This window comes from Patagioenas fasciata, chromosome 39 (genome assembly GCF_037038585.1).
Source record: "Patagioenas fasciata isolate bPatFas1 chromosome 39, bPatFas1.hap1, whole genome shotgun sequence".
Lineage (NCBI taxonomy): Eukaryota > Metazoa > Chordata > Aves > Columbiformes > Columbidae > Patagioenas > Patagioenas fasciata.
Genome location: NC_092558.1, coordinates 1,367,638 through 1,386,966, shown reverse-complemented (window position 1 = coordinate 1,386,966; position 19,329 = coordinate 1,367,638). Strand labels below are relative to the sequence as shown.

Here is a 19,329-nt window from a genome sequence, read left to right as displayed (position 1 = left end):
TTCCCCCTTAACGACCCAAACGCCAGCGCCGCGGCTCCTTCGGCTCCAAGCGCCCGGTTTGTTTCCTGTTCCCAGCCTGGTTTGGGGTGAGTTTGGGTGATTTTGGGTGGCTTTGGTGGTTTCCCGGGCGGGGGGCGGGGCCTGCGCTGACGCCACGGAACGGGAACGGAACGGGAACACAACGGGAACGGAACGGGAACGGAACGGGAACACAACGGGAACACAACGGGAACACAACAGGAACACAACGGGACGACCAACACCGTGCATTTGGGGCTGAACCCAGTCCGGTGAGACCCCGCGCGGCGCCAAATTTGGGTCATTTCCGGGGGCTTTGGCCGCTTTGGGGGGAGGGAAATTCCGCCTCTTTCCCTTCGCTTCGTGCTTTTCCAGCCCAAAACCCCCCGAGAAACCCCAAAACGGCCGTTTCGGGACAGACGCGGCTCCCGCTCCAGTTGCTCGTTAGGAGAACAATTTTAAGTCCAAACGAGGGATTTTGGGATGATTTCACACAAAAAATGCACTTTGAGGGCGGAACCGGAGCGAATTGTGAGCCCAATTCAGCTGCTTTTCCTGCTTTTAATGCTTTTTACCCCGCTTTTCCCTCCTGGTTTCGGTTTGTGGGGAAACTGAGGCACGGGGGGGGGGCCAAGTTCCCACTGTTTCCTCCTCTTGGGATCTTCCTGAGCCATGAAAACAATTTATCATTCAAACTATAATTCAAACTATAATTCAAACTATAATTCAAACTATAATTCAAACTATAATTCAAACTATTTGGATGATCCCCAAGAGTCTCCCCCACCCAAAAGCCCCATTTTCTGCCTCCCCGACCGGCAGGAATTTCGGCAAACGCGGCTGCACCGTCACCACCCCCCCGCCTCCAGCATTTCAGGCCCTCATTAATCCACCCGGCTTAATTAACGACGCCGAATTCTGCGCCGTCAGGATTTCGCTGGGCGGAGGCGCCGGGATCACCAACACACACAGCGCTGGTTTTCGGCACCGAAAAGAGGCGATTTTGGGATAAAACCCCTACCAAAGCGAGAGCGACGGTTGTTTTAGCGGCGTTGAGCGTCAGAGGGGGACAAACACCCCTAAACTCCGGTAAAGAACCACGTCCCTTCCCCTCCGGGCCCGGCGTTTGCTGGTTGTGGGGTGGGGAATCCAAACCATTTGGTTCCAAAAGCCGTTTTCCAGCACTTTCTTTCCCACCACAACCCCCTCGGGTTCCCCCGGACACAAAGCTCCGGGCGCCTGTGTTTAATTACCCGAGTTATCTCGTTACCGGTATCGCCGCCAACGAACCTCGGGGAGGCCTGGAGTTCATTTGCTGGGCTGTGCTGATGAGTCGGGCGTCTCCATCCTCTTAGAACTCGGCTTCAAGTGGTTAATTGTACAGGTTAACGAGCATCGCGGCACTCAAGGGAGCCCCAATCCTCAGGTTTGGTTCGGGGGGCGTTGCGGTGATGTTGGCCAAGGCGCTGCCATCTTGGTAGAACTTGGTTTTAAGTGATTGTTGCTTTAATTGTACAGGTTAATGAGCACCGCGGTGCTCGGGGAGCCCAAATCTTTGCAGTTGGTTTTGGGGAGCATTGCGGTGATGTTGGCCAAGGCGCGGCCATCTTGGTAGAGCTTGGTTTTAAGCGATTGTTGCTTTAATTGTACAGATTAACGAGCATCACGGCGCTTGGGGGAGCCCCAATCCTCGGGTTTGGTTCGGAGGGCGTTGCGGTGATGTTGGCCAAGGAGCTGCCATCTTGGTAGAGCTTGGTTTTAAGCGATTGTTGCTTTGGTTTCACAGATTACCGAGCATCGCGGCGCTCGGCGGAGCCCGGATCCTCCCGTTGAGCCCAGCGCGGAGATGTCGGCCAAGGCCCCGATCTACCTGAAGCGAGGCAGCCGGAAGGGCAAGAAGGAGAAGCTGCGCGACCTGCTGTCGCGGGACATGATCAGCCCGCCGCTGGGCGACTTCCGCCACACCATCCACGTGGGCGGCGCGGGCGACACCTTCGGCGACGTCTCCTTCCTGCAGGGCAAGCTCCACCTGCTCCCGTGCGCCCGCGAGCCGCCGGCCGCCATGGCCAGGACGGCCACGCTGAGCGGCCGCCCCGCGGTTACGGCGGCGCCGTCGCCGCTGCTCAAGAACGCCATGTCGCTGCCCGTCATCGCGGGGCCGCGCGCGCTCACGCTGCCGCCCGCGCCGCCCAAACCCCCGCGCCTGCGGCTGGACAAGAAGGCGCCGCAACAGGGCCGTGGTGAGGACAACGGTGGACGCGTCGCGGTGTTCCCGGAGCCGTTTCCAGAACCATTCCCGGAGGCGTTGTTTCCAGAGCCCTCACGCGCGGCCAACGGCGGCGTTGCCGGGGACGGACACGGCGCCGCGCCGCCCACCGGCTCCCTCCTGTCGCTGCACGTGGACCTGGGCCCGTCCATCCTGGAGGACGTTCTGCGCGTGATGGACAAACACCACGAGACCCCCACGTGAGGGCACCTGCAGGTGAAAACGTTACAACCAACCATTATTATCCATTTGGGCGGTTTTCTCCGCGGTAGATCTGGAATTTCAGCCGCGCCGCTTCGGTTCCAACCGCGGAGACACCGAGCGCTTCTCCCCCCTTTGCCCGGATCGACTCGTGGTGGCGATGGATCCAACCGGGATGAACCGGACGCGGTGAAAGCGGCGACGGGGGAATCGCCCAACCCCAAATTTGGGGTGTTTTGTGGGTTTTTCACATGGAGGGGGTCGGTCGGGGTGAACCAAACCCCGGTATCACCACAGCGACCACGCGCACCATCGAATTCTTTATGCCACCGAATTTGGGGGTTATGTGGTAAAAGGCTTTGGGGCTGAATTTTGGCGACCGAGCCCACGGCCGGAGCTCGGGGTGGGAGTCGCTGATTGCTGCTTTGTACCAGCGTCGTTAATTAACGAGTCATTAACGTTTGTCGTTAATTTACCCTGATAACGATGTATTTTGACGGGGGTTGTGCCTCAGTTTCCCAATCCCATCCATACGGCATCGGTCACACAACCAGAGGGGGAAAGAGAACCCGGAATGGGTCATTTTGGGTGATTTTCAGAGCATTTGGCTCATTTCTCACCTTGCGCTGATGAGGCTGCGCTTGTTTTCATGGGTTTCACCTCAATTAGTGAATTAAATGGCGCTGGGATGGTGATTAATTACATTAATTACAAAACCTCAACGAGCATCCAGGTAACAACTTCCCCACATTCCCAGTTCCCACCAAAACAGCCCAAATCCCTCTTTTTTCCCCCAAATTGGAAAATTTGCAAGGGGTTCAATGAAAGGATCGCTTTAATTTGTCTTTATTTCACGTAAACCACCTGAAATTATCCCAATCCTTTTTTTTCCCCCCATTTTTCCAGGCACTGTCTTAGCTGCAAAATATAAACAATTTCTTATTTAATTCGTAGTTATTTCTCAGCAATAAATGAGCATTAAACCCTGGGTTTCCTGCGGGGGGGGTGGGAGATCGCTGCTTAATTCACAATGGATAAAAAGGGCTCAAAAATGCGCATTTTCCACATTGATTTCTAGAGAAAGCCCTGGGGGGACGGCACACGGCACCAAAATCAATGGGGAACCCCAATACAGACTAAAGGTCTCAGTGTAAATACAAAGATATAAGTGTATTTATAATATTACACCCCTCCCGTCCCAACCCTCATTTTCCCTCCCTCCCCCCATCTTCCTGCACCCCTTTTCCTGATCTTTCCCCTTCTCCTCCACCTCCACCCCCCTCAGCTTTACAGGTGGGGGGGGAACGACCCTTTTCCTTCCCCTCCGATCTTCATTTTCCCACCTTTAACCGCGCTCCGCTTTGCCCCTCGCCCCCCTCTCACCACCCGTTCCCCCCCCCCGCCCCTTTTATTCCCATTTTTCCCTCACTTGCCTCCCCCATCGCGCTTTTCAGCCTCCGCCATTTTCGCGCCTCTCCCCCTTCACCTTTTTCCCGCCCTTCGCGCCGCGCACGCGCAATGCGGGGGGAGGAGCCACGCATGGCGCTTTGCGCATGCGCCGCTTCCCGCCCCGGGGAGGTGCCACTGCGCATCCTCACACAGGGGAGGGGGGGGTCAGTTGTGTTCCTGCGCAGCCGTGAAGCGGCCGCTTCCCCCGCCGCTCCCCGGCCGCACATGCGCGCTGAGGGGGCGCAGGGCCCCGGCGGCGGAGGGAAGATGGCGGCGGTGGTACAGAATGTGGTGAAGCTGTAAGTGCGTTTGGTGTGTGTGTTGTGGTGTGTTGTGTGTGTCCCCCCCCGCCGCGGGGCTGGGAATGGTGCGGCCCGGCGCGGGTTCCCCCTCGGCGCGGCGCCGGCGGGCGGGACCAAGTGGGCGGGAGGGGGGTGGGGGTGGGGGGGGGACGCGCTCATTGTTCGGGGGGAACTTTTTTGGGGAGGGGGGAAGAGTTCTGTGAGGGGAAACCCCCCCGTATGGCGCTTATAGAGGATATAGGGTGGGGTCCGCTGAGAGGGAGGTCTATAGAGGCCACAGGGTGGGGGTTCCTCCCCATCGCCCTCTGAGAGGGTCCCACAGAGGCCAAAGCGGGGGGATCTGTACATCCTTATGGACCCCTCTGAGAGTGTCCTGTAGATCCCAAAGCGGGGGGATCTATACATCCTTATGGACCCCTCTGAGAGTGTCCTATAGATCCCAAAGAGGGGGGATCTATGCATCCTTATGGACCCTTCTGAGAGTGTCCTATAGATCCCAAAGAGGGGGGATCTATACATCCTTATGGACCCCTCTGAGAGGATTCTATAGATCCCAAAGAGGAGGGATCTGTCCATCCCTATAGACCCCTCTGAGAGGGTCCTGTAGAGCCCAAAGCGAGGGGATCTATACATCCCTATAGACCCCCCTGAGAGGGTCCTATAGGTCCCAAAGCAGGGGGATCTATACATCCCTATAGACCCCCCTGAGAGGGTCCTATAGGTCCCAAAGCAGGGGGATCTATACATCCCTATAGACCCCTCTGAGAAGGTCACACAGAGGCCATAGTGAGGGGATCTGTACGTCCCCGTAGACCCCTCTGAGAGGGTTCTATAGATCCCAAAGTGGGGGGATCTGTACATCCCTATAGACCCCTCTGAGAGTGTCCTATAGATCCCAAAGCGGGGCGATCTATACATCCCTATAGACCCCTCTGAGAGTGTCCTATAGATCCCAAAGCGGGGGGATCTATACATCCCTATAGACCCCTCTGAGAGTGTCCTATAGATCCTAAAGCGGGGGGTTCTATACATCCCTATAGACCCCTCTGAGAGGATTCTATAGATCTCAAAGCAGGGGGATCTATACATCCCTATAGACCCCTCTGTCCTGTAGAACCCAAAGCGGAGAGTTCATCTCTATAGATCCCTGTGAGAGGATCTTCTATATCCCAGGGGGTGCGCGTAGCCCATGGGGCTCTTTGGGAGCCAGGCGTTGCCGGGGGGGCTCCTATGGGATCCATAGGGTGGTGGTGTTGCAGGCTGGGCGAGCAGTACTACCGCGACGCCATGGAGCAGTGCCACAGCTACAACGCGCGGCTCTGCGCCGAGCGCAGCGTGCGCCTGCCCTTCCTGGACTCGCAGACCGGCGTGGCGCAGAGCAACTGCTACATCTGGATGGAGAAACGGCACCGGGGGCCGGGTGAGACCCCAAAACACCCCCTGAACCCCCCCTGAACCCCCAAAACCACCCCCTGAACCCCCCAATGCACCCACAGCTCCCCTGCACCCACCAACCCACCCACAGCCCCCCTGCACCCACCCAGAGCAACTGCTACATCTGGATGGAGAAACGGCACCGGGGGCCGGGTGAGACCCCAAAACACCCCCTGAACCCCCCCTGAACCTCCAAAACCACCCCCTGAACCCCCCAATGCACCCACAGCTCCCCTGCACCCACCAACCCACCCACAGCCCCCCTGCACCCATCCAGAGCAACTGCTACATCTGGATGGAGAAACGGCACCGGGGGCCGGGTGAGACCCCAAAACACCCCCTGAACCCCCAAAACCACCCCCTGAACCCCCCAATGCACCCACAGCTCCCCTGCACCCACCAAACCACCCATAGCACCCCTGCACCCATCCAGAGCAACTGCTACATCTGGATGGAGAAATGGCACCGGGGGCCGGGTGAGACCCCAAAACACCCCCAAAACCACCCCCTGAACCCCCAAAACCACCCCCTGAACCCCCAATGCACCCACAGCTCCCCTGCACCCACCAACCCACCCACAGCCCCCCTGCACCCCCAAACACCCCCTGAATCTCCAAACACCCACCCAGAGCAACTGCTACATCTGGATGGAGAAACAGCACTGGGGGCCGGGTGAGACCCCAAAACACCCCCAAAACCACCCCCTGAACCCCCAAAACCACCCCCTGAACCCCCAATGCACCCACAGCTCCCCTGCACCCACCAACCCACCCACAGCCCCCCTGCACCCCCAAACACCCCCTGAATCTCCAAACACCCACCCAGAGCAACTGCTACATCTGGATGGAGAAACGGCACTGGGGGCCGGGTGAGACCCCAAAACACCCCCTGAACCCCTAAAAACACCCCCTGAACCCCCCCTGAACTCCCCAAACCACCCCCTGAACCCCCAGTGCACCCACAGCCCCCTTACACCCACCCAGAGCAACTGCTACATCTGGATGGAGAAACGGCACCGGGGGCCGGGTGAGACCCCAAAAACACCCCCAAAACCACCCCCTGAACCCCCAAAACCACCCCCTGAACCCCCCAATGCACCCACAGCCCTCCCTGCACCCACCAACCCACCCACTGCAGCCTGGGCACCATTTGGTGCAGTTTATGGCAATTTTGGGTTATTTCACACACCCAACACCGCAACCCTGGTGCCGTTTGGGGCCGTTTATGGCAATTTAGGGTTATTTCACACACCTAACACCACAGCCTGGGCACCATTTGGTGCAATTTATGGCGATTTAGGGTTATTTCACACACCCAACACTGCGGCCTGGGCACCGTTTGGGGCCGTTTATGGCTATTTAGGGTTATTTCACACACCCAACACCGCAACCTGGGCACCATTTGGGGCAATTTATGACTATTCAGGGTTATTTCACACACCCAGCACCGCAGCCTGGGCACCGTTTGGGGCAGTTTATGGCTATTTAGGGTTATTTTATGCACCCAACACCGCAACCCCGGTGCCATTTGGGGCTGTTTATGGCTATTTAGGGTTATTTTATGCACCCAACACGGCAACCCCGGTGCCATTTGGGGCCGTTTATGGCTATTTAGGGTTATTTTATGCACCCAACACCGCAACCCCGGTGCCATTTGGGGCCGTTTATGGCTATTTCGGGTTATTTTACGCCCCCAACACCGCAGCCCCGGTGCAGTTTGGGGCCGTTCATGGCGATTTTGGGTTATTTCACCCTGGTTGGCGTAACCCGTGGTGTCTGGGCAGGTCTGGCCGCCGGGCAGCTCTACTCGTACCCCGCGCGGCGCTGGAGGAAGCGACGCCGCGCTCACCCCCCCGAGGACCCGCGCCTCGCCTTCCCCGCCATCAAACCCGGTACGGCCCGCGCTCCTGCCCTGCGCTTCTTGCTGCTGCTCCGGGCAGGGAACGCTCGGGGGGGAGAAGGATGGGGTTATTTTAATGTATTTGTGGTATTTTCCGTGTTTTCCTGTCAGAAGGGGAGGTGGGGGTGAAGGAGGAGGGCGCGCTGCCTGCAGACCGCAGCTGCCTGGAGGCGCTGCCGCTGCACATGAACCTATTTATTCTTAATTTATTTGTTTTAATTGCAGTTTTTCTATCAAAATCAGATTCGGGGGTGAAGAAGGAAGGGTTTATTTTAATGTATTTATGGTATTTTCCATGTTTTCCTGTCAGAAGGGGAGTCGGGGGTGAAGGAGGAGGGCGCGCTGCCTGTGAGTGGCAGCAGTCTGGAGGCGCTGCCGCTGCACGTGAACCTATTTATTCTTAATTTATTTGTTTTAATTGCAGTTTTTCTATCAAAATCAGATTCGGGGGTGAAGAAGGAAGGTTTTATTTTAATGTATTTATGGTATTTTCCATGTTTTCCTGTCAGAAGGGGAGTTGGGGGTGAAGGAGGAGGGCGCGCTGCCTGAGAATGGCAGCAGTCTGGAGGCGCTGCCGCTGCACATGAACGCATTTATTCTTAATTTATTTGTTTTAATTGGAGTTTTTCTATCAAAATCAGATTCGGGGGTGAAGAAGGAAGGGTTTATTTTAATGTATTTATGGTATTTTCCATGTTTTCCTGTCAGAAGGGGAGTCGGGGGTGAAGGAGGAGGGCGCGCTGCCTGTGAGTGGCAGCAGTCTGGAGGCGCTGCCGCTGCACATGAACACATTTATTCTTAATGTATTTGTTTTAATTGCAGTTTTTCTATCAAAATCTGATTCGGGGGTGAAGAAGGAAGGGTTTATTTTAATGTATTTATGGTATTTTCCATGTTTTCCTGTCAGAAGGGGAGTCGGGGGTGAAGGAGGAGGGCGCGCTGCCTGAGAATGGCAGCAGTCTGGAGGCGCTGCCGCTGCACATGAACGCATTTATTCTTAATTTATTTGTTTTAATTGCAGTTTTTCTATCAAAATCAGATTCGGGGGTGAAGAAGGGAGGTTTTATTTTAATGTATTTGTGGTATTTTCCATGTTTTCCTGTCAGAAGGGGAGTCGGGGGTGAAGGAGGAGGGTGCGCTGCCTGTGAGTGGCAGCAGTCTGGAGGCGCTGCCGCTGCACATGAACGCATTTATTCTTAATTTATTTGTTTTAATTGCAGTTTTTGTGTCAGAATCAGATTCAGGTGTGAAGAAGGAAGGTTTTATTTTAATGTATTTATGGTATTTTCCATGTTTTCCTGTCAGAAGGGGAGTCGGGGGTGAAGGAGGAGGGCGCGCTGCCTGTGAATGGCAGCAGTCTGGAGGCGCTGCCGCTGCACATGAACACATTTATTCTTAATTTATTTGTTTTAATTGCAGTTTTTCTATCAAAATCAGATTCGTGGGTGAAGAAGGAAGGTTTTATTTTAATGTATTTATGGTATTTTCCATGTTTTCCTGTCAGAAGGGGAGGTGGGGGTGAAGGAGGAGGGCGCGCTGCCTGAGAATGGCAGCAGTCTGGAGGCGCTGCCGCTGCACATGAACGCATTTATTCTTAATTTATTTGTTTTAATTGCAGTTTTTCTATCAAAATCAGATTCGGGGGTGAAGAAGGAAGGGTTTATTTTAATGTATTTGTGGTATTTTCCGTGTTTTCGTGTCAGAAGCGGACTCGGGGGTGAAGAAGGAGGGCGCGCTGCCTGTGAATGGCAGCAGCCTGGAGGCGCTGCCGCTGCACATGAACCTATTTATTCTTAATTTATTTGTTTTAATTGCAGTTTTTCTATCAAAATCAGATTGGTGGGTGAAGAAGGAAGGGTTTATTTTAATGTATTTGTGGTATTTTCCGTGTTTTCGTGTCAGAAGCGGACTCGGGGGTGAAGAAGGAGGGCGCGCTGCCTGCAGACCGCAGCAGCCTGGAGGCGCTGCCGCTGCACACGAACGCCTTTATTCTTAATTTATTTGTTTTAATCGCTGTTTTCCTCTCAGAATCAGATTCAGGTGTGAAGAAGGATGGGTTTATTTTAATTTATTTATAATTATTTCCATGTTTTCGTGTCAGAAGCAGACTCGGGGGTGAAGGAGGAGGGCGCGCTGCCTGCAGACTGCAGCAGCCTGGAGGCCCTGCCGCTGCACATGAACCTATTTATTCTTAATTTGTTTGTTTTAATTGCAGTTTTTCTATCAAAATCAGATTCGGGGGTGAAGAATGAAGGTTTTATTTTAATGTATTTGTGGTATTTTCCGTGTTTTCGTGTCAGAAGCGGACTCGGGGGTGAAGAAGGAGGGCGCGCTGCCGGCGGATGGCAGCAGCCTGGAGGCCCTGCTCCTCCGCACCGACGCTCTGGACAAGCGGGCGCTGCCGGATCCGCGCGGCGACGACGACTCGGCCGAGTTCCCCGGGGCCAACAGCCGCGCCAGGAAGGTACCCACACAATACCCCCCTTTCCACCCCAAACACGGGTCCGCGAGGTCCCTAAAACGCGGGAAAATGGGCTCGTTTTGCACCCACCGTCCCGTCCCCTGGGGGTTTTGCTGCCTTGTGGTCCAATTAGAGACTCCGCTCCTGAATGAAAAGGGGGATTCTGGCCTCATATTCAGGGAATAAAGGAGGTGTTGGAACCAGAATTCAGGGTAAAAGGAGTTATTGGAGCTGAAATTCAGGATAAAATACGTTATTGGAACTGGAATTCAGGATAGAGTGAGTTATTGGAACTGGAATTTGGGATAAAATGAGTTATTGGAACCGGAATCTGGGATAAAGTGAGTTATTGGCACCAGAATTTGGGATAAAATGAGTTATTGGAACCGGAATTTGGGATAAAGTGAGTTATTGGCACCAGAATTTGGGATAAAATGAGTTATTGGAACGAGAATTCAGGATAAAGTGAGTTATTGGAACTGGAATTTGGGATAAAGTGAGTTATTGGCACCGGAATTCGGGATAAAATGAGTTAATGGAGCCAGAATTCAGGATAAAAGGAGTTAATGGGGCCAGAATTCAGGATAACAGGAGTTAATGGAGCCAGAAGTCAGGATAAAGTGAGTTATTGGAACTGGAATTTGGGATAAAATGAGTTATTGGCACCAGAATTCAGGATAAAAGGAGTTAATGGAGCCAGAATTCAGGATAAAGTGAGTTATTGGAACTGGAATTTGGGATAAAAGGAGTTCTTGGAACTGGAATTCGGGATAAAGGGAGTTATTGGAACTGGAATTCAGGCTAAAATGAGTTATTGGAACCCGAATTGACCCCTTTGGTTGCTTCCGCAGCGGATTCTGGAGCCGGAGGACTTCCTGGACGACTTGGACGACGAGGACTACGAGGAGGACACCCCCAAGCGGCGCGGGAAGGGCAAGGCCAAGGTGGGTCCTGCCCAACCAGCCCCGGCCCCGGCGCCAGAGCAGCCCGGGCGCCTCTTGGGGACCTCATTTGGGGCACAGTCAGGGTGTTTGTAACCTCGAAGTCGTGTTCGTTAGGCGCTAACGAAGGTTGGCGAGTCCAACTGGAGGCCCGGATCTGGGGACAGCAGGGTGACCATGGGGCAGCAATGGGCCCTGGTGGCCAGGAAGCCAATGGGACCTGGGGTGGGTTAGAAGGGGTGGTCAGTGGGTCAGAGAGGTTCTGCTGCCCCTCTACTCTGCCCTTGAAAAAGGGTTTAGCTCAGATACTAACAGGATGTACTTGAGGAACATATATACGTATATATATATACGTAATGTAATGTATATAGGCTGAGAATGCCCCGTCTCGTCTGATCTGGGAAGCTAAGCAGGGTCAGGCCCGGTCAGTGCTTGGATGGGAGACCAGCTGGGTGCTGTGGGCTGAGCCAGCACTGGGCCCTGGTGGCCAGGAAGCCAATGGGACCTGTTGGGGATTAGAAGTGGGGCTCAGTAGGTCAGAGAGGTTCTCCTGCCCCTCTGCTCTGCTCTTGAAATAAGGGTTTAGCTCAGATACGATCAGGATATACCTGAGGAACGTATATATATACTTAATGTAATATATATAGCCTGAGAACGCCCCATCTCGTCTGATCTGGGAAGCTAAGCAGGGTCGGGCCCGGTCAGGACTTGGATGGGAGACCAGCTGGGTGCTGTGGGCTGAGCTCAGATACTATCAGAATATACCTGAGGAACATATACATATACATACATTAAATAAATATAGGCTGAGAACGCCCTGTCTCGTCTGATCTGGGAAGCTAAGCAGGGTCGGGCCCGGTCAGTGCTTGGATGGGAGACCAGCTGGGTGCTGTGGGCTGAGCTCAGATACTATCAGAATATACCTGAGGAACATATACATATACATACATTAAATAAATATAGGCTGAGAACACCCCGTCTCGTCTGATCTGGGAAGCTAAGCAGGGTCGGGCCCGCACCTCCGCTTCCGCATCTCCCCACGGCGTGGCGCTGTGGGATCACCGTTCCCTCCCCAATCACCCATCCACCCCATTTCTCCCTAAAATTGCCTTTTCCCCCTTGATTTCTCAGGGCAAAGGTGTCGGGGGCGCTCGCAAGAAGCTGGACGCCGCCATCCTGGAGGATCGGGACAAGCCCTACGCGTGCGACAGTGAGTGGCGCAGGCCTCCCCTGCTTCCCGAGAGCCGGGCTGCGGTAGCTTTTAAACCCATCGCTTCACCCGCTGAAATTTGGGCCTTAAACCCCCGAAACGATGATTTCCACACCCGGGGGGGGGTGTTTTGTGACCAAACCGAAGGCGTTTGGATGTTTTCCACGGGCGTTTTGACCCCAAATTAAGGGTCGAGCGCCCCCCACGTCACGTAAAGAGGAGGATAAACCTCGTCCGTCAAACTGGTTTCCAGGCCCCACCGCGTCCCGCTCTGGCTGAAAATCCGCTTTGTGGGAAGCAATGTTGTCTTTCCTTCTCCGTGAGCTGATTCTTCCTCCTCCCCTCCCTCTTCCTCCTCCGTTTGTTCCCAAAAGAGCCACTTTTGAGGGCCAAAGGGGCCGTGGAGCCTTCCAAAGGTCCTGTCTCTGTCCTTCTGTCGCTGCCTCTGCCCGAGCCGCGCTCCCTCTGGTTGCTCTGGTTGCTCTGTGTGCGTTTCTCACGACTCTCTTTCTGTCTTTCAGACACTTACAAACAAAAGCATTCCCTGAAACCTCCCGACCGAGGTATCCGCTCTGTCTCTCTCTGCTCCTTTTCCGCCTTTTCCTTCTCAAAACCCAGGAGTTCGGCCCCAAATCGGCCCCGAGGTGGCGGGAGGGGGGAAACCAACCCAGGCCTTGAGCCCCCACGCGGATCAGGCCCGCGGAACGCAACAAAAACAACGCCTTTCCACCCAAAACCCCCCCGTAATGCGGATTAACCCCCCACGGCGGCGCGGAGCGCAGCAAAACACCCTTCTCCCCTCAACCCCCCCCAAACAAACATAATGCGGATTAACCAACCCCCCCGCCGCGCCGCGGAATGCGCCAAAAACGCCTTTTCCACCCAGAACCTCGCCGCTCCCCCCGCGCCGCGGCCTCGGGACGGAAAGCGCCGCTTTGGGGTTAAATCCAGGCGTTGTCGTGAGGAAAAAACACCATTTTGTACCAAAAAACCCAACTTATTTACTAAAACCAACTCCGTGAGGGAAAACCCTGACTTTTCGAGGTAAAAAAGAGCCATTTGGGATTAAAAACCCCCACCCTTTTGTGCCAAACTCCCGGCTTTTTACGCCAAAGCCTTTTTGGTTTAAAGAAGCCCCGGCACGGGCCGAGCAGGGGGGGTTTGGGTGAACAAACCCGTTGGAAATGCCCCGTTTCCATCGCCGTTGCCGGAGCGGAACCCGCCCCTTGTTTTACCGCCTCCCGCTGCTGTTTTGGGGGCGAAAAGGTCGATTTGGCGACTCGGCGGGGGGCGGAACGCAGCGCGTGGCCGACCCCGTGACACCGGCGGCTCCAACCGTGGAATTCGCTGTAATAACCTTGTAATTGCTGCTGTTGCTCTCGTTTTCCCCCCACCGCTGCCAAATTCGCCGCAAATCCCTCAATCCGGGCGGAATTCGGGGCTTTTCACCCCAAACCACAACCCCGGCTGCTTGTGCCGGGCTCTTTTTGGTGCCTCCAACCCCTTTTTGCCTCATTGGGCTGTTTCCCTCTTTATTTTTAGCCTGGGAACGATCAAAATATTCCCCAAACTCTCCCCAAATCGCCTTTTTTCCCTGATTTTTGTGGGAGAAATAACATTTCAACACATCCGCCGCGCTCTGGACACCCCGTTTTTGCTCATTTTTGGGGGGTTTTACCCCAAAACAGCCCTGAGGTCGGCGCCGGCTTCGTGCCGACCTGGAGTGGGGGAGAACAGGGGATTTTGGGGCCTCCTGCCCACAAATAGGCAGAATTTGGTTCGTTATCAACCAGGGGAGGTCAAACAAACCCCGATTGTCTAAAAATGGCTGAAAAGCAGGGAAATTATGATTGGATCAGGCCCAAAAATCCCCCCAAAACTCCATTTCCCCTATTTCCCCGCTGCCTCAGGAGCCGAATTTTGGGCGGGAAACCCCCTTTCCCGCCGTTTCCACCACCACCGGCCGCCCTTTCACCAAACCCGCGCGTTTTACCCCCAAACCAACCCCCGTTGACAAACAACCGGAACGACCCGAAGCGCATGGAATCGGGGGTGGTTTCCGCAACCGCGGGGCTGCGGGCCTCACTGCTTTTCGGGGTGAAAACGCCCCATTTTCCGCTCTTTTGGCGCAGTTTGCGGCAAACGCTACAAGAACCGCCCGGGCCTGAGCTACCACTACGCGCACTCGCACTTGGCCGAGGAGGAGGGTGACGACAAGGACGACTCGCAGCCGCCCACCCCCGTGTCCCAGCGCTCCGACGAGCACAAGTGTGAGCGAAACCTCCTTCCTTTCCCTCCAAACGCCCTCAATCTGCTGAAAACACCCCAAAAAACCCACCCAAAAAGGGGGTTTTTGCAGCACGGTGTTTGCCGCAAGAGCCGCTGCGCGTGTCGGGGTTGGCGCCGCGGGGGCGGTTTTGCCCCATTTCTCCCCGTTCTTTCCCCGTTTCTCCCCGTTTTGCCCCGTTTTTGGGAGGGAAAATGACCGTTAATCCCGTTTTCGCCCTTTTTGCAGCCAAAAAAGGCCCCGACGGGCTAGCGCTGCCCAACAATTACTGCGATTTCTGCCTGGGCGACTCCAAGATCAACAAGAAGACGGGGCAGCCCGAGGAGTTGGTCTCGTGCTCCGACTGCGGCCGCTCGGGTGAGCGGGAGAGCACCCAAAACGGGCCGGGAAAGGGGCCTTGGGGTGTTTGGGGGGGTAGGGGCTGCTTGTGCCTGTCCCCAGTGTCCCCCTGCCCCCCATTATCCCCCACTGTCTCCCTGTCCCTCAGTGTCCCCCAGTGTTCCCCATCCCCAGTGTCCCCCTGTCCCCAGCGCCCTCAGTGTCCCCCCATTTCTCAGTGTCCCCCTGTCCTCCAGTGTCCCTCAGTGTCCCCCAGTGTCCCCCCATCTCTGTGTCCTCCCGTCTCTCAGTGTCCTCCTGTCCTCCATTATCCCCCAGTGTCCCCATTGTCCCCCAGCGTCCCCCTGTCCCTATTGTCCCCCAGTGTCCCACTATCCCTCAGCGTCCCCCAGTGTCCCCCTATTCCTCAGTATCTCCCATGTCCCCCAGTGTCCCTTGTCCCCATTGTCCCCATCCTCAGTGTCCCCGTTGATCCCCTGTCGCTATCGTCCCCCAGTGTCCCCCTATCCCTCAGTGTCCCTCAGTGTCCCCCTGCCCCCATTGTCCCTGCCTCCAGTGTCCGCGGTCCCTCAGTGTCCCTTATTGTCCCTCAGTGTCCCCTGTCCCTATTGTCCCTCAGTGTCTCCCTGTCCCCCATTGTCCCCCAGTGTTCCCCATCCCCAGTGTCCCTCTGTCCCTCGATGTCCCTTAGTGTCCCCCAGTGTCCCCTGTCCCTGTTGTCCTCCATTGTCCCCCAGTGTCCCTTAGTGTCCCCCAGTGTCCCCTGTCCTTATTGTCCCCCAGTGTCCCCCTGTCCCCCAGTGTCCCTTAGTGTCCCCCAGTGTCCCCTGTCCCCATTGTCCCTCGGTGTCCCCCATTGTCCCTCAGTGTCCCCCTGTCCCCAGTGTCCCCCCATCCCCATTGTCCCTCAGTGTCGCCCTGTCCTCAGTGTCCCCCGTTGTCCCCCAATCTCTCATTGTCCCACTGTCCCCAGTGTCCCTCGGTCCCCCATTGTCCCCCTGTCCCCATTTTCCCCCTGTCCCCAGTGCCCCCCTGTCCCCATTGTCCCCATTGTCCCCATCCTCACTGTCCTGTCCCCAGGCCACCCATCGTGCCTGCAGTTCACGCCGGTGATGATGGCGGCGGTGAAGACGTATCGCTGGCAGTGCATCGAGTGCAAGTGCTGCAACATCTGCGGCACCTCCGAGAACGACGTGAGTGCCCCAAAACCCGCAGGATTTACCCCAAAATCACCCAGTCCCCGTTTCAGCCCCAAATCCCCCGCGTTTCAGCCCCAAAACCCCCGCGTTTTACCCCAAAAGCCCCACGTTTCACCCCAAACCCCCTGCGTTTCACCCCAAAACCACTGGCAATGCATCCAGTGCAAGTGCTGCAGCATCTGCGGCACCTCCGAGAACGACGTGAGTGCCCCAAAACCCGCAGGATTCACCCCAAAATCACCCAGTCCCGCGTTTCACCCCAAAACCCCCACGATTGCCCCCAAAAACCCCTGTGTTTCACCCCCAAAACCCCCACATTTCACCCCAAAACCCCCGCGTTTCACCCCAAAACCGCTGGCAATGCATCGAGTGCAAGTGCTGCAGCATCTGCGGCACCTCCGAGAACGACGTGAGTGCCCCAAAACCCACGGGATGCACCCCAAAATCATCCAGTCCCCTGTTTCACCCCAAAACCCCCACGTTTCACCCCAAAACCCCCGTGTTTCAGCCCCAAAACCCCCACATTTCACCCCAAAACCCCAGCAAAAAGCCTTTAGGGGGAAAATCTCTATATCTGAATCATCTCTAGACCACAGCGGTGTCTTTTTTGGGGGAAATCGTTGTGCTTTTCGTCTTCCGTGGGGTCATTTTGGGTGAAAATCCCCGTGTTTTAGCGCTCGGCGGGATCCAGGAAAAGCATTTTTGGGGCTAAAACCTGGATTTTGGGCATTTTCGCAGGACCAGCTGCTTTTCTGCGACGACTGTGACCGCGGGTACCACATGTACTGCCTGACCCCCCCCATGGCCGAGCCCCCCGAAGGTGAGCGAGCGGGGCCAAAACCCCCCAAATTCACCCCAAAACCCATCACTGCTGCCCCTTGTACCCCAAAACGCCTCAGTTTGGGCCAAAAAGGCCTCTTTTCACCCCAAAACCCATCACTGATGTCCCTTGTACCCCAAAATGCTCAGTTTTGACTGAAAAGGCCTTTTTTCCCCCCAAAACCTGTGGCTGACGTCACTCGCACCCCAAACCTTTGGCTTTTGGCCCATTTTGGGGCTTCCCCCCTCCCCCCTCATGCTGATTCATGCCCCCCCCCCCCCCAAAATGGTCCTGCTTAACGAACCCTCTGGTTAATTATCCCCGCTGTTAATTAACCCCCTGGTTAATTATCCCCACGCTTAATAAACCCGGTGGTTGATGATCAACGCGCGGCCCGTTCGGGGTTAACGAGGGGGGGGATGGGAGCGTTTGGGCTCCCCGTGGGTTCCCTGGGCGGTACCGGGTGTTAATGAGCGTTAATGAGTGTTAATTGCGCTAATTGCAGGGAGCTGGAGCTGCCACCTGTGTCTGGACCTGCTCAAGGACAAGGCCTCAATCTACCAGAACCACCAGGGCCAGCCCAGCGCCTGAGCCCCCGCTCCGCGCTCCCTCCGCTTGCCTTTAGTTCCTTTTATTTCCCATCACTTCCCATTACTTCCCTTTATTTCACTTTTATTTCCCTTTATTTTCTCTCTATTCTTTTGCTCCCATTTAATTTCTCCCTCTTTTCTCCTCTTTTATTTCCTTTTTTCTCCTATTTCCTTTATTCTTATTTCCTCTATTCTTATTTCCTTTATTCTTATTTCCTTCCCCTTTTGAAATTTCCTTTATTTCTTTATTTTCTTCTACTTTCCTCTTATTTCCTCCCTTTCCGTTTCCTCCGTTTCCTCCCTTTCCGTTTCCTCCCTTTCCGTTTCCTCCCTTTCCGTTTCCTCCCTTTCCGTTTCCTCCCTTTCCATTTCCTCCCCCTTTTAAATTTTCCTTTATTTCTTTCTTCTATTTTCCTTCCTCTTCTTTTCTCCAATTTCTCTTAATCCTTTATTTTCCCTTCTCTGATTTTCTCTTTATTTCCTTAATTTCCTTTAATTCCTCTTATTTCCTCCAACCATTTCCTCATCATTTCCTGTAATTGCTCTCATTTCCCCTCCTGATCTGTAACTTTATGTTTTTAAACGTTCTCATCCTCACCATTTCCCCCCATTTCCCTCACTTTCCCGCCCATTCTGGGTCCATTCACTTTCTTTTGGCTCCCTCGCCGCCAATTTCCCCCATTTCCCCACCCCCAAAAGGGCGTTTTTTCACCCCAAAACACCACCTTTCCCCCCCAGGGCGGTTTTGGCGGGAAAATCGCCCTTTGCACGCTTTTCCACCCAAATCACAGCGAGGCGGGGGGGGTGGGGGGCCCAAAACGCCCCTTTGCCCCCCACATTTTGGGGCCTTTTCCTCCTTCCCGCATTTTTGGGGTGAATTGTTGGGGTTTTCTTTCCATTCCCCTCCCCCCCCACGAGGCCTTAACCCCCGAGCGGCACAAAACGGGTCAAATTCCCTCACTTTGGGGTCCCCCCCACCCCCCCGCTGGCGCAAAACGGGGCAAACCCCCCCCCCCATTTTGGGGTTTCCGGCACGGTCGCACAGGGTTTGATTTTGGGGCGAAAAAGCCGCTTTTTACCCCCAAACCGCCGCTGACGCCCCCTCCCCGCCCCCCCAAGCGTCCCGTTGACTGAATGTGCCTGTTTTATAGCAAAATCAACTCAAAAAACCTACCTCCGACCCCCCCGAGGCGCCGACCGGGCCTCAAACCGCCCCAAAACCGCCCAGAATCCCCCCAAAATGAACCAAAACCGCTCAAAATTGACCAAAACCCCCTCAAACCAAACCCCCAGACACCAAAAATCAACCCCGGTGGTTTCTCCCCCCTCCCTTCCCCCTTCCTGAGCGCGATTTGGGTGGAAACGAAGGCGTTTTGGTTCAAAACGGGGGGGGTTGCCCATTTTTGGCGCCTCGCCGGGGCCGGGCCGCCCAAATGGCCCAAAACGGGGGGGTTTTCCCCCAAAATCCCCCTCGGCGAAGCTTCCCGGGCGCGTTTTCGCCGGGAAGAGCGAAGAACGGCACCAAAACTGCTTCTTTTCGTAATAAAATGGAGAAAAACGCAACGGTTTGGAAAAAACGGGGGCGTTTGGGGCAAAAATGGGGCGTTTGGGGCAAAACGGGGGCGTTTGGGGCACGGGGGGCGTTGCATTTGGGGTAAAATACCACGATTTAGGTGCGTTTGTGTGGCTTCTGTGAGAGCTGGTTTTGGGGTAGAACCCCCCAATTTTGGTAATTCCATGTGGTTTCTGTGGGTGCTGAGACTGAGCTTTTCCCACCCTGATTTTTGGGGTAAAAACCCCCAATTTTGGTCCTTTTCTATGGTTTCTGTGAGTGCTGAGACTGAGTTTTTCCCACCCTGTTTTTTGGGGTAAAAACCCCCAATTTTGGTCCTTTCCTATGGCTCCTGTGAGTG

The 19,329-nt window shown here is 55.1% G+C and overlaps 2 protein-coding genes across 10 annotated transcripts; both read left to right on the top strand.

The window, feature by feature from the left end:
- The first annotated feature begins 64 nt into the window (after positions 1-64).
- CDC42EP2 (CDC42 effector protein 2) lies at positions 65-3,432 on the top strand. Of its 6 annotated transcripts, none has more exons than XM_071801546.1 (3): positions 65-290; positions 841-1,444; positions 1,805-3,432. In XM_071801546.1, exon 3 carries the CDS (start codon positions 1,865-1,867, stop codon positions 2,486-2,488), a length of 624 nt encoding a protein of 207 aa, XP_071657647.1. In that variant the 5' UTR covers positions 65-290; positions 841-1,444; positions 1,805-1,864; the 3' UTR covers positions 2,489-3,432. The 6 variants fall into 6 exon arrangements, with proteins under 6 accessions (XP_071657647.1, XP_065718383.2, XP_071657646.1 ...); XM_071801545.1 differs by having other exon boundaries at positions 68-290; positions 841-1,107; XM_071801547.1 differs by having other exon boundaries at positions 69-290; positions 949-1,107.
- A 660-nt stretch (positions 3,433-4,092) lies between these two features.
- Positions 4,093-18,979, top strand: DPF2 (double PHD fingers 2). 4 transcript variants are annotated; one of them, XM_065862306.2, is made up of 12 exons: positions 4,093-4,233; positions 5,496-5,656; positions 7,454-7,561; positions 9,870-10,033; positions 10,882-10,974; positions 12,103-12,181; positions 12,703-12,744; positions 14,314-14,451; positions 14,697-14,825; positions 15,888-16,000; positions 16,745-16,826; positions 17,332-18,979. In XM_065862306.2, exons 1-12 carry the CDS (start codon positions 4,160-4,162, stop codon positions 17,415-17,417), a joined length of 1,269 nt encoding a protein of 422 aa, XP_065718378.1. In that variant the 5' UTR covers positions 4,093-4,159; the 3' UTR covers positions 17,418-18,979. The 4 variants fall into 4 exon arrangements, with proteins under 4 accessions (XP_065718378.1, XP_065718380.1, XP_065718381.1 ...); XM_065862308.2 differs by lacking the exon at positions 12,703-12,744; XM_065862309.2 differs by lacking the exons at positions 4,093-4,233; positions 5,496-5,656 and adding an exon at positions 6,461-6,696.
- The last annotated feature ends 350 nt before the right edge of the window (positions 18,980-19,329 follow it).